Source organism: Hypanus sabinus, chromosome 28, assembly GCF_030144855.1.
Source record: "Hypanus sabinus isolate sHypSab1 chromosome 28, sHypSab1.hap1, whole genome shotgun sequence".
Lineage (NCBI taxonomy): Eukaryota > Metazoa > Chordata > Chondrichthyes > Myliobatiformes > Dasyatidae > Hypanus > Hypanus sabinus.
The window spans coordinates 18,226,419-18,243,792 of NC_082733.1; the positions used below are offsets into that span (position 1 = coordinate 18,226,419).

At 41.2% G+C, this 17,374-nt stretch overlaps 1 protein-coding gene across 1 annotated transcript; it reads right to left on the reverse strand.

Moving 5' to 3' along the window:
* Positions 1-806: 806 nt before the first annotated feature.
* Positions 807-14,405, reverse strand: serf2a (small EDRK-rich factor 2a). The gene is made up of 3 exons (XM_059952684.1): positions 14,244-14,405; positions 1,942-2,050; positions 807-1,388 (listed from the first exon to the last, which is right to left on the reverse strand). Exons 1-3 carry the CDS (start codon positions 14,248-14,250, stop codon positions 1,310-1,312), a joined length of 195 nt encoding a protein of 64 aa, XP_059808667.1. The 5' UTR covers positions 14,251-14,405; the 3' UTR covers positions 807-1,309.
* Positions 14,406-17,374: the final 2,969 nt, after the last annotated feature.

Here is a 17,374-nt window from a genome sequence, read left to right on the forward strand (position 1 = left end):
AAGAAAACAACCACCACAGTTTCCTGTCCCATGATGGACCCAGTTCAATTGATGTGACAATACAGAACAAAATACTGGTCATTTCCAGTAGCATTCACTTTTATAATAATCTTAGCATACACAGGGCATTATCTGAGCGACTGATTTATCTCAAGGGAAAGGGGCAGAGGATTAAATTTGCAAACTCAACTGCAGCTAAATCTAAAATCAGCACAGTGTAAGAAATTTGCAAGTAAATGCTAAGCTGTTTACTGTTTCTAGAGTAGAGCAAGTGTATCACAATAGTAGGCAAAAATAAAAAAGAGAGGTCAATCCCAGAACAATATTTTGTAAAATTTTTTCAATCCAAGTTCATCCATTGAGATTCCCCCCCCCCCCTCCCCACTTTGCATTAACGTTTCAGTGCAGGATCCAAACTAACTCACAAGTTATTTCTAACATATCTGACCGAACTGTAGTTTTGATCAGTGAGTTTTTATCTGAATCAATTTATCTCACCCAGCTGCTTCATTTCCAGGTTACAGGTCTTCTTTGGACTTAAACTGGAGACCATAAGTAATCCCAAATAATAAATCAATCAATCCATTCTACTGATGTAGTGAATTGTATAATGTAGTAATAGCTCACAGTAAATACCCAATGCCAAAGGCAGTTCAGATGAAAAGGCAAATCTCCCATTACTAATAATTTTGCCCATTACAACCTTCACTACTCCAATCCTATTCACTAAAGATAAAACCCACCCACCCCAGCTAAAGATATGAGTTCCAAGTAAAACATTTAAAATGTTTCTTTGTACCATCAATCATACCACATAACCTGAAACCTGAACTGCTTTCCTTTCATCTTTGGATCACTGAGGCAGAATAAAGATGCTTCAAGAATGGCAAAGCTTTAAAGGCAACTTAAAGACAAGCAGCTTAAACCCAGCTTTGTCAACTTAAATGCTGTCTTTATTAAAACAGAATTTAAAGGGTTAGCATTGATACAAAAATACAAGGCTGGTCACAAATCGAAATGCAAGCACCTTTTCTGCTTAAACTGGAAATACCCCTGGTGAATTATGCTCATGAAGAAAATGCTCCTCTACAGCATAGGGTCTAACACTGCATCAAGTAACAACTCTGTAAGCAAGACACTTTCCTTCAGCATTAAACATGGCATAACCCAATAGTAAAGATACAACAATGCAATTTTCTTAAGTACTGGAATCCAATGTTTTAACTATGTTCAATATTTGAAGACAAAGCCGCATTGCTCGTTAGATGCGCCCATCCTTGAAAGTTGGGCAGGGTATCACAGACGCAGGTTAGTTTGAAGTTCCTGCTTCAGCTCTGCCAGCTTTTCCATCATTTCCTTTTTGCTTTTGCTGCATTATTTGAGCATCCCTGCAAGAATACAAATCATAAGAAAACAGTTACAAAATTCTTCAGATACATTGAGAATATGCTAGAATAATCTTTTACTGTGCCAGTGCAATTTTACAGATTGAGACAATGAGCTAAAAAATGATGCCATGATGAGAAAGTCCAACACTGATAATAGGCTCCCATTTAGACCCATCTCTGAATGCACAAAATTTTGACTGACAGTCCAATTCAAACACAAATTTAACTAAGCCATAACCGAGCAATTGCTGCACACATGACAAACACACCCAGACATTTTAAAGGGTAGATACCATTCACATGCTAGTAAGTACTTCCACTGGTTGCTTGAATTAGCCCAATATACTATCTTCCCATAAAAGATCAGTATAATGTTTAATTCATATTTAAAATATTAAACTGGCAAAAACCAGCAGACTTGCTATACATTTGCAGCAATTTTGCTCTGTTCTCGTGAACAGCCTCCACCTTATGAAAGCCAGAAAAAACATCCCTCTCTCGTTCAGATGTTTGACTCTTTAACATATACAAATTCAATTTATGTTTGGTTTACCTCTGCTTTCTGGCTGCAGCAGATAAACCATCATCCTTTCTTTTCCGCTTATTTTGCTCATTTGCTTTCTTTGCATTTTTCTGGCGAGCAAGTTCGCGTTGATTACCACCTAAGAAAAGAAAAAATCCTAGATGAATGCCAAAGTTTATCATCTTATGTATTTGATAAAGATATGCTTAAGGAAGTAGCCCAAGAATTAGTGGATGCATTAGTGATAATTTTTCAAAACTCCTTAGATTCTGGATTAGTTCCTGAGGATTGGAGGGTGGCTAATGTAACCCCACTTTTTAAAAAAGGAGAGAGAAACCAGGGAATTATAGACCGGTTAGTCTGACATCAGTGGTGGGGAAAATGCTAGAGTCGGTTATCAAAGATGTGATAACAGCACATTTGGAAAGAGGTGAAATCATCGGACAAAGTCAGCATGGATTTGAGAAAGGAAAATCATGTCTGACGAATCTTATAGAATTTTTTGAAGATGTAACTAGTAGAGTGGATAGGGGAGAGCCAGTGGATGTGGTATATTTAGATTTTCAAAAGGCTTTTGACAAGGTCCCACGCAGGAGATTAGTGTGCAAACTTAAAGCACACGGTCTTGGGGGTATGGTATTGATGCGGATAGAGAATTGGTGGGCAGACAGGAAGCAAAGAGTGGGAGTAAACGGGACCTTTTCAGAATGGCAGGCAGTGACTAGTGGGGTACCACAAGGCTCACTGCTGGGACCCCAGTTGTTTACAATATATATTAGTGATTTAGACGAGGAAATTAAATGCAGCATCTCCAAGTTTGTGGATGACACAAAGCTGGGCGGCGGTGTTAGCTGTGAGGAAGATGCAGGGTGACTTGGATAGGTTAGGTGAGTGGGCAAATTCATGTCAGATGCAATTTAATGTGTATAAATGTGAGGTTATCCACTTGGTTGCAAGAACAGGAAAACAGATTATTATCTGAACGGTGGCCGATTAGGAAAAGGGGAGATGCAACGAGACCTGGGTGTCATTGTACACCAGTCATTGAAGGTGGGCATGCAGTTACAGCAGGTGGTGAAAAAGGCAAATGGTATGTTGGCATTCATAGCAAAAGGATTTGAGTACAGGAGCAGGGAGGTTCTACTGCAGGCCTTGGTGAGACAGCACCAAAAATATTGTGTGCAGTTTTGGTCCCCTAATTTGAGGAAAGACATTCTTGCCATAGAGGGAGTACAGAGAAGGTTCACCAGATTGATTCCTGGGATGGCAGGACTTTCATATGAAGAAAGACTGGATTGACTAGGCTTATACTCACTGGAATTTAGAAGATTGAGGGGGGGATCTTATTGAAACATATAAAATTCTAAAGGGATTGGACAGGCTAGATGCAGCAAGATTGTTTCCGATGTTGGGGAAGTCCAGAACAAGGGGTCACAGTTTAAGGATAAAGGGGAAGCCTTTTAGGACTGAGATGAGGAAAAACTTCTTCACACAGAGAGTGGTGAATCTATGGAATTCTCTGCCACAGGTAACAGTTGAGGCTGGTTCATTGGCTATATTTAAGAGGAAGTTAGATATGGTCTTTGTGGCTAAAGGGATCGGGGGTATGGAGAGAAACCAGGTACAGGGTTCTGAGTTGGATGATCAGTCATGATCATACTGAACGGCGGTGCAGGCTCGAAAGGTCTGAATGGCCTACTCCTGCACCTATTTTCTATGTTTCTATTTTAAAAAATAGCAGTTGCACATTAAGATTTTAATTAAGATCACAAAAGCTCTGCAGAAGGATGGATAACAAATAGAAAAGTTTTTTCCCCATGCTTTCAGAGACACAATTACTCAATATGATGAATACATTTAGAACATTTATATACTGTGCACAGAAACCAGTACTGATATTAGTTTGAAGTATATGGATCAAAATCCCACCTTATCCTTTTCCCTCATCCATACACCAACACAAAATTAGCATTCATGTGATTCTAAACACTGCAGCAGTAATTCAAATTCACATGTCAATTTTAGAAGTATTAGACTATGTAGTTTTAGAGACTGCGATGTTTAGAGGGATCTTTGTGTCCTTGTATACAAGTTAACATACAAGTACAATTAGGAAGCCAAAGAAATGGAACACCCTCCTTGTGGCTATATGGTCCTTTTCCCAAGGTGCTTTAGTTCCCTCCTATATCCCAGAGATATGTTGGTATTGTTACGAATGTGGAGCAGCTCTGATGGGCCGAAGGGTGCAAAGTCGCCCCCTCCTTTTTGAGAATCGCAAGATCGCTATTATTTCGGGTCTGAGACCCAGGAAATGAGAGAGAGGGAGAGACGCAGAATACACAACCAGGTGGAATGTCTCCTGACATAAGCGGAACGGAACCACTGATTACTGCCATTGTCTCTTGGAGAAGGAATTGTGTATTGAGTACTGCACTATTCATTGAAACCCCTCAGGGGACAACCAGAGTGGTCTGGTTGAGGGATTGCATCTGAGACCCCGTGAGTGAGGATGAAAGACAGGTCTGGGGAAAACCCTTTAGACACACCAGGAGAAACGCTAGAAATCCAGTGACAGCTTTTTATAGCAAAAGCCGGTGGGAGCTCGTGTGTGTCCTCCCTTGCCTGGGTGGCGGGCTCATCACGGAAGAACGGTTTAGCTAAAGGACGGATACAGATCAAGACCGTACCAAGGAAAGTCAGCAAGTTATTCTTCTATTTCTCTCTCTCTCTCCCAACAATTGCAACACAGTGACAAGCAAACGACAGCAGCCTGTGTGAACTAAAGCGAACTTTGTATTTCCATCGGACAATTCATTATCCCCTAGACAACGATAAAGCTTGTTTCTTATTGATTATTATTATACCCGCACTTTTAGGTTTAGTATTGACAACGTATTTTATCTGTATATTTGCATTGATATTATTTTGTGTATTTTTACTAATACTGTTAAAAATAGTATCATCAGACTTCAACGGACGTCTCTATCTTTGCTGGTAAGTAACCCAGTTACGGGGTTCATAGCAACTTGGGGCCTCGTCTCAAGATTTGATATCAAATTGGAGGGCCAGTAAATCGGGCTTTTAAGTCCAAACTTGGATCTGGTTGCGTGGGTAACCAGATGGGAAACCAGCAAAGATGGACGTAGACAAATTTATAAAAAACCCGACTCCGGAGGCACTAGAGGCTGCCAAAAAGTTGGACTTGATAAATATTGCGAAAGGACTAAATCTCGCAGAGGTGAGGTTGTCAATGAAAAAGCGGGAGATGCGGAGGGCCACAACTCAGTATTATATTGTGAAGAATGAGTTTTTGGCTGAGGTATTGGAAAATATCCCTGAAAAGGTACCAGCTAGTGGGATGGCTCAGTTAGAGTTAGAAAAATTAAGGTTGGAACATGAAATTAGGTTAAAACAGCTGGAAGCAGCTGAAAAGGAGAAGGAAAGAGCTGAAAAGCAGAGGGAGCATGAAATTAAGTTAAAACAGCTGGAAGCAGCTGAAAAGGAGAAGGAAAGAGCTGAAAAGCAGAGGAAGTATGAGGAGAAGGAGAAACAGAGGCAACATGAGCAGGACATGGAGACGTTAAGGAAAGAGCGAAGAGCTCAAGGGCTAGACCGAGAGGAGCGGTTTAATGTTAGTAGGGAGTTTAGGTTAGTACCTCCGTTCAAGGAGACGGATGTTGATAGTTATTTCTTGCATTTTGAAAAGGTGGCAGTGAGTCAGAAGTGGCCCAGAGATCAGTGGGTGGCATTGTTACAAAGTGTGTTAAAAGGGAAGGCACAACGGGCATATGCGGCGTTGTCCGTGGAGGAGGAGCAGTATGAGAATTATGAGGAAGTAAAGCAGGCCATTCTTTGGGCCTACAAATTGGTACCTGAGGCCTATAGACAAAAGTTCAGAAATTTAAAGGAAGTGTGGAATCAGACGTATGCAGAGTTTGCCTATGAGAAGGGTGTGCTCTTGGATCGTTGGGTGTGCAGCAGAAATGGTGGAAGAAGATTTTCGGCGTTTAAGGGAGTTAATTCTGATCGAGGAATTTAAAGGTTGTGTTTCGGATGATATCCGGATGTATTTGAACGAGAAGCCGAATAAGTACATATCCGAATTTGCCAGGTTCGCAGATGAATATGCCCTAACCCACAAGACAAAGTTTTCCTCGAAAAAGAGTTACCAGAAAGACCATGGGAACGGTAGAGAAAGCCTGCTGGCTGAGGCAGAGATTCAGCCAGGAGCTAGTGGTAAAAATAAGGAGGAAGAAAGGCAAGACGGCAGGAGGGGTCCTGGCTTGACCTGTTTTAATTGTGGAAAGGTGGGTCATATTGCATCTAAATGCTTTGCTCCGAGGAAGGAGACAGGAAAAGGGAAAGCAGCAGTCCCTACAGGGTGTATTGTGTTGATCAGTAAATCGACGAGAAAGCCCCAGGTAGATAGAATACGAGAGGGGCGTGAGAAATTTATTTCAGAAGGGACCGTGTCTGTGAAAGAGGGAGAAACACCAGTTCCAGTGCGGATCTGGAGAGACACTGGAGCTGAGCAGTCATTGATTCTCAGCAAAGTACTAGATTTTGGTCCTGAGACAGGAGAGGTAGCTTTGAGAAGTATAGGAAAAGGGACAGAAACGGTGCCTTTACATAGGATCATTATAAATTGTGAGCTGGTATCCGGACCAGTGAAATAGGGGTGCGATCAGAATTTCTGAGAACTGACGTAGACGTCCTTCTGGGTAACGATTTAGCTGGTGGTGAAGTTGGGTCAGCCATGAAGCTGACAAGCCAGCCTGTAAGAGTTGAGGACCCGCCCCTAGATTCCAAGATCTATCCCACATGCGCGATCACTTGCAGCATGTCCAGAAAGGCAGCCGAGAAAGAGACCAGTTTAATTCAGGCCAGTATCGATTTGGCTGAGACGTTTTTACTGACCCTGTACCAAGAGGGGTTAGAGGGTGGTAAAACGAAGAGTAGTGAAGTGAAAGAGAGTAAGGGAAAGGAGGTAGCCCTGCCCTTAGCGAGGAGGAAATTTATAGAGGCACGGAGTAAAAATGAAAACAGATAAGGCTGTTAGAAAGTCCAGGGTTGGACATGGATGATCTATCTAGCTTGACAGAACTGTTTGAAGAAGTTGAAAATTTTAAAGGTGTTCCCGATAATGAAATGAGGGCAGTCCTAGTTGAAAAGGATGCCATTACCTTGAAGGAGACTGCTGGGTTGGCAGATGAGGTTGTTTCAGCCCGCAGGGTTGAGTTTACTCCGGAAGGGAGTTGCCCAGAGAGTAACTGGGAGGATCAGGGGAACTTAGAATTTGAAAAGGGGATGGGTATTGAAAGCCTGGAAGAGGCAGATGATTTGAGTGTGTTCAAGATGTGGATGCACGTGATACTGAACCTAGTAATGAAACTCAGGAAAAGTCTGAGGTATTTGATTCAGTTAAAAAGGAATGCAGTCCTTGTGGGTCAGATGGACTTGGTTCAGTGAAGAAAGGGTTAACCTTGGTACTAGTGGGAAGTGAGAATTCCCAGTTGTTTGTGTTCGAAGGTGTGTTAAAAGTTAGAGAGGAGATAAAAGGTGGTGATGTGGATATTATTATTGAAGGAAAAGGGAAAAGTGCAGTTCCTAAGTTGAATGAAGAAATTTAAAGTCTGGATTGGTGTCAGAAGCAGTAACCAGGCTGAAGGGACAATGGCTTGTTAACACGGTGCCTGCGAATCAATTACAGTTTGATTTGGAATGTAAAGGTGCCCCACGCGCTAATGTTATTCAAGGGTGTGCTGTGAAGAGGCAGATTTGAAATGTTTGGACAAAGAGGGATCGCTTGCAGATATTAAACTGAAAACTAATAGAATGAAGGGTCCTGAAGATAAAACTTAACGACTTGCTTAAAAATAAAGAATTGTGTGGAAGTTCAGAAAATGGGCTACGTTTGGAAAACATTGTTGATAAAATAACTCCTATGAAAGGAGCATGCAAAAGCCTATTCCACACTGGTACGCAAGCTAACCACGTGGGAGTTAACTGGAAAAGGGGCGAGGGTTGACGGGATGCCACTTTAAATAACAGGATCCGGTTTTAAGGGATTTCGACAAAGCATGTAAATAATAAAGACAACACCATGGAAGATTGACTGTTAAGTTTGAAAGTAAAATAATTAGTATTTGCATGAACTTTTGTAATATACACGAAAGCTAAGATCACAACTCTTCAGTTTTGTTTTGCTGAAGGAATAAAAATAGGTGGTTATTAAATTGGAGTCTGATGCTACAAGAATTTATTAAGGTACAATTCTGAATTGAATGTATAACTGTATTACTCTGTAGTGAAAAAAAACTTTTGTATTCTGTTAGATTCTGAAATTCTGTAAGACTCTGTATTAGTTCATTTTTACCTGTGGCAAAAATCCTTAGAAGGATGGGGGTGTTATGAATGTGGAGCAGCTCTGATGGGCCGAAGGGTGCAAAGTCGCCCCCTCCTTTTTGAGAATCGCAAGATCGCTATTATTTCGGGTCTGAGACCCAGGAAATGAGAGAGAGGGAGAGACGCAGAATACACAACCAGGTGGAATGTCTCCTGACATAAGCAGAACGGAACCACTGATGATTGCCATTGTCTCTTGTTGAAGGAATTGTGTATTGAGTACTGTACTATTCATTGAAACCCCTCAGGGGACAACCAGAGTGGGCTGGTTGAGGGATTGCATCATCCCAACCTGATTGACATCTGAGACCCCATGAGTGAGGATAAAAGATGGGTCTGGGGAAAACCCCTTAGACACACCAGGAGAAACGCTAGAAATCCCGTGACAGCGTTTTATAGCAAAAGCTATAAAATTCCAAATCAAACTGTAATTGATTCGCAGGCACCGTGTTAACAAGCTATTGTCCCTTCAGCCTGGTTACTGCTTCTGACACCAATCCAGACTTTAAATTTCTTCATTCAACTTAGGAACTACACTTTTCCCTTTTCCTTCAATAATAATATCCACATCACCACCTTTTATCTCCTCTCTAACTTTAACACACCTTCGAACACAAACAACTGGGAATTCTCACTTCCCACTAGTACCAAGGTTAACCCTTTCTTCATTGAACCAAGTCCATCTGACCCACAAGGACTGCATTCCTTTTTAACTGAATCAAATACCTCCAGGAGTTCGTAACAGCATGCTAATTGGCTATTGTATTTAACTGGGTGTAAAGAATCACTGAGCACATGAGAGAAGATGTGAGTATGTCACATACTCACACGTGGGGGGGGGGGGGGGGGTGCTCCAAAAGCCAACATATGCTGAATCCGCTGAAGGAGTTCCTCTGCCTTGTCAGGAATTGCAGGGAAATATTATTGCAAGAACAATTTGAATATAAGGGCAAGGAACCTTACTGTAATTACATAGGCCTCCAAAACCACACCTGGGGTATTGTGTACAGCTCTGGTATTCCTATCCAAGGGAGGATTTATTTGCAACACAGTAAAATCAAGGTTCCCTGGATTGATCCTCAAGATAAGTGGGGGGGTGGGCTATAAAAATAAACTAACTGGGCCACCCCCATTCAAGTCAAGAATTACTTAAGTGGGGCTGGCAACATTTCTGGAACATACAAGAATTTTATTGAGCTGAAAGGGTAGATGCAACTATGATGCTTCCTCTCTTGTGCAGAGTACCTAGATCAGAGATTTTCATCTTAGCATATCCAGGAGGGCAGAGAAAGTTTCAAATGCTTTGCCTTAGAGGGCTGTGGACACAAATGCCAAGTATATTCACGAAAGACAATACTTTTTTTTAAGATAAAAAGGTACCAAAGAATTAAGGTTAGTTCAAAGAAGTGGAGGCAAATTAAATGGTCAGCCCTATATTGAAAGGCAGACCAGGCACAGGGAATAAATAGCCTTCATCTGCTTGTGTTCTTATATACATAATGGATCTGTTACATTAAGTAGAGATTGACTTAGAAAACCAGAAGACAGTCACTGATTCAAAGATAGCTTCTTAAAACAGCCAAAGTAGGCCAGTAGTCTTGAGTTTTTAAAAATATTTTAAAGTTTTTATCATGAAATTAACTCCAAAACCCCATTAGCAGGTTTTGTTAATTTTGGTCCCAGCTTTAGCTCAGAAGAACCCAGACAGTGCAAGCAGATCAGCACCACTCTGCCCACTTAGTGTACACTTTTACTTCATACACTGCCCAAAGTAAAACAGCTGGTTTGACCAAGATGCCTCTCATCAGAAACAAGCAATGTTTAAATAAAATTTCTTACTTTAACAATCAATTTAAAAATGTTGTTCCTGATTCAAAGGGTCCAATGATAAAGTACTAATACTTTTCTGGCAAAGGCAATTTCTTGTTATGAGCTTGTGCAGAAACAGATTTGTCTTTTAAAATTAATCGGAAGTATCATGCCTGATTGAGGATGAACATAAGCTAACTTTGATTCTCTCAACAAGAAATTCAGTTAAGCCTTACGTAGCTTAAAAGATTTGAAAATTGGTATTAACTGAATTAAGTCCAAATCTTATCTTAGTTCCTTCTGAACTTACTGCAATCCTCTCCAACTCATCACTTTTACATTTTTTTCTTTTCTGTCCTCCTATATCCATCCCAAAAATTATGGCTGTGAGTGGAATGAGCCGCCAAAGTGGTATAGATGCATATAATAAAAGTATGATGTTTAAATGACATTTGGACAGGTACATGGATAGGAAGGGTTTAGAAATGTGGGCCAAACACAGGCAAATGTGACTGGACTAACACACTCAAAATACTGGAGGCTCAGGTCAGGCTAAGTGTATGGAAAAGATTAAAGAGTCAACATTTCAGGCCCAGGCCACTCACCAGCATTGGGAAGGGAAGAAGCCCTCCGATTTGCTCCGATAGGCAACTTGGCAGCATGAATGAGTTGGAACAAACAGTCCATCTCTACCCTCTATAAGCCTTATATTAAAAGTAATACATCTAAAAGTGGAGCCCCAATGTTCAATACCAAGGAAAACGGTATATTTTTCTATTAAATCCCATTGATTTATTCTACACCAGGTATCGTTGGAAGCCAAGAGTACATTCAAGGGGAAAATCTATGGACTACTTGGAGGCAAGATACATAGGGATCTGGCAGGGAAGCAGAACAGAGGCATGCAATCAATGATTTTAGCTGAATCACCACGCATACTCAAGACCCAATGATTATTGCCCACCAATGTTGGTATATTTTATGCACAGATTTTTGAATGTAGTTTTCAAGTTGACCATTTGTACAAAATTCCATAAGTATGCACCTCAAGCTATTGAACTTAGTAACTGTCCATTACTTGTTATCAAGAGAACTTTTCAAAAAGCACATTGAAGCCCAGAAGTAGTGGACGTAGTTTTAGAGATGAACCATTGCAGTGATCATAATAAACATAGATTTAGCATAGGATATGGAAAAGATCAGAAAACTGAACCAAATACTCCCAATGCAGAAATAGGATTCAGTGAAAGTGAACAAGAAAGCTTCGGAGTGTAGAAGGTTCAAGGTAAATTTAAGGCAATTAGGAACAAGTTCTCAGAATAGCATGATTAAGTCAATTTAACATTCAAAGTATGCATCATCTATTTCAATCATCCTTACATCCACTTAAACTGCTAAGTATGAGAATAGTGAATGCAAAAATCAACATCAAAACTTCTGAAACTGAAATAAAGCTTAAAACTAGAGCTTTAAATGAGTGTGACAATATTTTCATCCCAGAATTAGATAATTTATAGTACATACACCACTTATATTTTCAAAATGCTCCAAAAAGTCAACCATTGAGTGATGAGCTTGAAGACACTGTACACGTAATGCTTAAAGTACAGTGGCCTAGAGCTGAGCATATTCAAGCATTTCAGCAGGCAAGGGACCCTGAAATCAACTTTCTGGCTGCATATAGACCATTCTAATTATTTCAAATTGTTAACAATTGAAAATAGAGCTCATTTATAATCAAGAACAGAATGACAAAGTTCTTTCTTTTCCCAGAAATGGATCATTCAAGTCACTTCAGAGTAAACATAGGCAAACTTTTCTATTAAGTGCTGGGTACCTTAGCCTTGAAATTGTCGGTCCTGCTATCAAATAGCAAATAAAATAAAAAATATCATTGCACAAAACTGAGTCAGATAGCAGATAAAGTGAAATTCCAACTGCAATACTGCTTTTTATTTTACATCTGGCATTATTTGAATAGGTGCAGATTCATGAACAAGTTTATTGTCATTTCTGCTGGCACGGTACACAGTAAAAATGAAACAAAGTTCCTCCAGGACCCTGGTGCTACATGAAACACAAAACTACACTAGACAGCACAAGGCTACACTAGACTACATAAAACAACATAAAAAACTGCACTAGACTACAGAGCTGCAGAGGACTACATAAAGTGCACAAAACAGTGCAGTACAATAATGATATAAACAAGACAAAAGGCACAGTAGAGGACAAATTACAATATAATAATAAATGATGTGGATGTCAGTCCAGACTCTGGGTATTGAGGAGTCTGATGGCTTGGGGGAAGAAACTGTTACACAGTCTGGTTGTGAGAGCCCGAATGCTTTGATACCTTTTGCCAGATGGCAGGAGGGAGAAGAGTTTGAGAGAGGGGTGTGTGGGGTCCTTCACAATACTGTTTGCTTTGCGGGTGCAGTGTGTGGTAGTGAGAAGTGAGACCAGATGATCTTCTCAGCAGACCTCACTATCCACTGCAGGTTAATCAAATAGTTTAACTTTCAACTGTTATCCTACACAAAGTCAGATGCTCCATTTATACTTTCACTAACATCAGTACTTCCATTGGGAATCAATGTATTCACCACTTTTAAAATAAGTTATACACAAATTCCACTGGTTGCTTTGTTTAGAAAAGCACAATACAATATTTCAAGTACTTCATCACTATAAAACTGCTTTGCTTTAACTTTTTTTATTTTGGAGATGCAGAGCAGAGCCTTCTCACCCACTGAACTGCGCCGCCCAGCAACCCACTCATTTAACCCTATCCTAACCAATTTACGACCAATTAACCTACTAACCCATATGTCTTTGGAAACTGGAGCACCCACATGCTCACGGGAAAAATGTATAAACTTTCTTCAAGGTTGCCAGAATAGCATTTTGTTAAACGCGATGCTACCGTGGCTTATGTAGGAATTAAACTAAGCACTTTCCATGCTTGAAGTGATTAATTTACGTTTATCTAGTATTTTTACAGAAGGACAGTATTTGGCAATTTAATTCGGCACCAGTAAATTTAACTCTATTAATATAAACACAATTAAGAATCTACAGTAAAATTTGAAAAGTTTATCAATACTGGATATGCAAGATGTAAATTATAAAATGGTATCTCCGAACTGATCTGTTTACAGATTATATATTTACAACAAACCTCATGTCAATTCCAAAGTCCATAGGTTTTTTTAAAAGAAGATATGTCACTAATATTTTACAATGACCAATTAACCTTCTAAACAATAAGAATTCAGACTGTGGGAGATTCATCCATCAGTCTATCCCTGAGCAAAAGGCAGCAACTATGGCAAAAGAAACTACCCAAACAGAATCCAGCTTTCAAATGTAAATTGTGTTTTAAATTTAGGAGCACAAATTATAGTTGAGAACATTTTAACAGATGGATTTATATTCTATATTTATTTGATCTATTTATTTACTTATTTGATCAGTGCTTACAATAATGAGGGTTGCAACTTTGCCTCTCTGGGTCAACAACTTTAAGAGTTGGGCAACTTCAGGCGAGGGGGAATGGAAGAGGAGGAATCTACCATTCTCCCCACTCCCCAAAAAAACTGCAAGTATCAGGACAATTGTAGGTAACCCAAACCAAGACCAATAGACAATAAATAGTGATGCGACTGAGAGGCTGCAGAGTGCTGTAATGCCGCTGTAACCTGGTGCAAGCTAACTACGCCCCACAATGATGATGTGACAGCTTAACCGAGACCAGGCCCAGCCACAGCTAAACAACTGGCTTTTGGAAGGACAGTGAGCTCCATCTGACCTACAACCTTCAGGCGCACAGCCCCTCTTCTTTAATTAGCCCTCACCCCTCTACCCTCCGAATGAGCCAGTGTATGCTCTTCGGTGGGCTCGAGTTGTGTTTACGTGGCAGGGGGAGGCGCCCAAGGCCGACGTCGAAACGGCTCCCCTACTCCCTCCCGCGGAAGCCCGTTAATCATCACCCCCGGTCTCGGCCCTGCAGAATGTGGCCTAATCAGCTGTTCCACCGGGGCCAACGCCTCGTAACGAGCCTGAGTGCCGCCGCCGCCCGCCCGCACCCCGTCGAGAGCCTGTCTTCCGCCACTCACGGGTCATCGTTCACTTGTTCGCCCGACCGCCGGCTCGGCTCGGCTCGGCTCCGCTCCGCACACGCCCTGAGCGCCCCAGATCCCCGCAAGCTTAGTGAACACAAACCGCCCGCCTCTTCCGCCGCATTCTCATTGGGCGCCGCTGCCACTGTCGGCGTTCCCTGTGGCCCAGTTCGACGTCAATCAAATGACGTCACGCGACGCCGGCCGCGGGACGTCAGGAATGGACGCCTGTTTCGGCCGTTCGGCCCCTTTGCTTCTGCTTATCGAGGCGTATTCTTATTCCCTGAATATTTTAAATCAATGCATCTCTGTGTGTAATATTCTCTTCGTTTGCCAAACTCTGCCCTCTGGATGAAGAGAAATGCCCTCAAATCTCTCTAAATAGCTGCTCTCTTTTATTTAGAGACTGTAACTATTGGTTCTACACATACTGGCTTTGGAGAACATCCTTGCACCTATCCTGGAGTAAACGGGAGAAGGAGGAGGGTAAAAAGGAAATAGAAAGAGAGGGGGAATAGTAGAAGAGCAAGGGAATGGGATGAGGGAGGTTAAGAATGTTCTTGTGCTCCAGTTTTACAAAGGACAGTACAGTAACTTTACAGCTAAATTTGATTTTGTAGAATGGGAACATAATGTTTTTTAAAGTTGGGTGGAAACATTTCATGGGGACTGAAACCTGTTTGTCCACAAATTTAAAATGTGTGCAGCTGTGCTTGGATATTAATTTGTAGTAATTTGAATCTATTATTAAATGCTTTTGCATAGATTCAGGGACTATTGAGTTTGAATGTCCAGATATGCTTTAAATGTGCTAGGACTATCTGACTTCAGCAACATGTTACAAAATGTGTTTAGACCATGCAGGAATTATTTTTTCTCTACTTCTCTCTAATCCTTCTACCGATCAAATTAAATGCATACAATACTTAATACCTAGAAATTATCCTCTAAGGGTAATAGGTTATCACCGATACCCTTATAGACCTTGTACAATTTTGCACAGTTACAGCTGGGTCTCCCTTGTTACAAAGACAATAATGTTGTTGAAGCATTGAAGGAAGCCAACAATTGTCTAGCAGCACTCACATCTATGGTGATGAAGTGCTTTGAGAATCAACTTCTGTCTAAGCAAGGACCTGGATCCACTGCAATCTGCCTATCGCCACCATAGGACTCTAGTACCTTCCCTCTCCTTCATGACAGGAGAGGTATCAGAGTCCTTAATAAAAGAGAGGTACCAGAGGATTGGAGGAATGCCAATGTTGTTCCACTGATTGAGAAAGGCTCTAAACATAAACCAGGAAATTATAGGCCCATGAGCCTGCCATCAGTTGTGAGAAATTTATTGAAAGGTATTCTAAGGGACCAGATATATAAGTATTTGGACAGATATTAACTGATTAAGGATAGTCAGCGTGGCTTCATGAGTGGAAGATCATACCTGACAGATCTGATAGTTTTTTAAGGAAGTTACCAGGCAAATGAATGAAGGCAAGGCAATGGATGTTGTCTACATTGACTTAAGCAAGATACTTGACAAGGTCCCGCATGGGAGGTTGGTTAAGAAGGTTCAGTTGCTCGACATTCAAGATGAGGTAGTAAGTTGGACTCGACATTAAATTTGTGGGAGAAGCAAGAGAGGGGTAGTAGATGGTTGCCTCTCTGACTGAAGGCCTTTGACGAGAGGAGTGCCACAGAATTTGGTGCTGGGTCCATTGTTGTTTGTCATCTGTATCAACGATCTGCATGACAATGTGGTCAACTGCATCAGCAGATTTCTGGATGACACTGAGGTTGGGGTTGTAGTCGACAGTGAGGAAGGCTGTCATATCTTGTAGAGGGATTTGGATTAGCTGAAAAATGGCAGATGGAATTTAATGCAGACAAATGTGGATGTTACACCTTGGGAGAACCAATCAGATGCAACTGGCTATCAAGGAGACAAATGGGATGTCGGTCTCCATTGCTAGAGGGATTGTATTTAAGAGCAGGGAGGTTATGCTGCAACTGTACAGGGTACTGGTGAGGCCACATCTGGAGTACTACTTGTAGTTCTGGTCTCCTCACTTGAGGAAGGATATACGGGCTTTGGAGGCCGTGCAGAGGAGGTTCACCAGGTTGATCCCAGAGACGAAGGGGTTAGATTATGAAGACAGATTGAGTTGTCTGGGACTCTACTCACTGGAATTCAGAAGAATGAGAGGAGATCTTATAGAAACATAAAATTATGAGAACTTGTTCCTAATTGCCTTAAATTTATCTTGAACCTTCTACACTCCGAAGCTTTCTTGTTCACTTCCACTGAATCCTATTTCTGCATTGGGAGTATTTGGTTCAGTTTTCTGATCTTTTCCATATCCTATGCTAAATCTATGTTTATTATGATCACTGCAATGGTTCATCAGTACCCTCACTCTGACTGGAGGGGAAGATTCACTCCATAACCTCACTCTGACAAGATAGAGAAAGGAAAGTTGTTTCCACAGGTAGGTGAGACTAGAACGAGGGGACATGGCCTCCAGATCTTGGATGAATAGGTTTAGAATGGAGATGAGGAGGAACTGCTTTTCCCAGAAAATGGCAAATCTGTGGATTTCTCTACCCAATGAAGCAGTGGAGTCTCCCTCAATAAATATATTTAAGACAAAGTTGGATAGATTTTTGTATAGTAGGGGAATTAAGGGTTATGGGGGGAAAAGCAGGTAGGTGCAGATGAGTCCATGGCCAGATCAGCTATGATCTTATTGAATGGAGGAGCAGGCTTGATGAGTCAGATGGCCTACTCCTGCTCCAATTTCTTAGTATGTTCAGACAAGGGTGAGGTGTTGCACTTCGATCAGACCAACTAGGGTAGGTCTTTCACAGTGAAAGGAAGGGCACTTGGTAGAACAAAGGGATCTAAGAATACAGGTCTATAATTTGTTGAAAGTGGTGTCACAGGTAGGTAGGGTTATAAAGAAAACCTGGTACATTGCCCTTCATAAATCAATGTATTTAATGCAGGTGATTGGATCACAAACAACAGAAAATCTGCAGATGCTGGAAATCTGAACAACACACACAAAATGCCGGAGGCAGCCTGGCAGCATCTAGGAAGAAGAATACAGTCGATGTTTCGGACCGAAACC

Coding starts and splice junctions, on each gene's coding strand:
- serf2a (XM_059952684.1), bottom strand. Junction 1,389..1,941: donor GCTGCAGCCAGAAAGCAGAG/GTAAACCAAACA, acceptor GTATTCTTGCAG/GGATGCTCAAATAATGCAGC.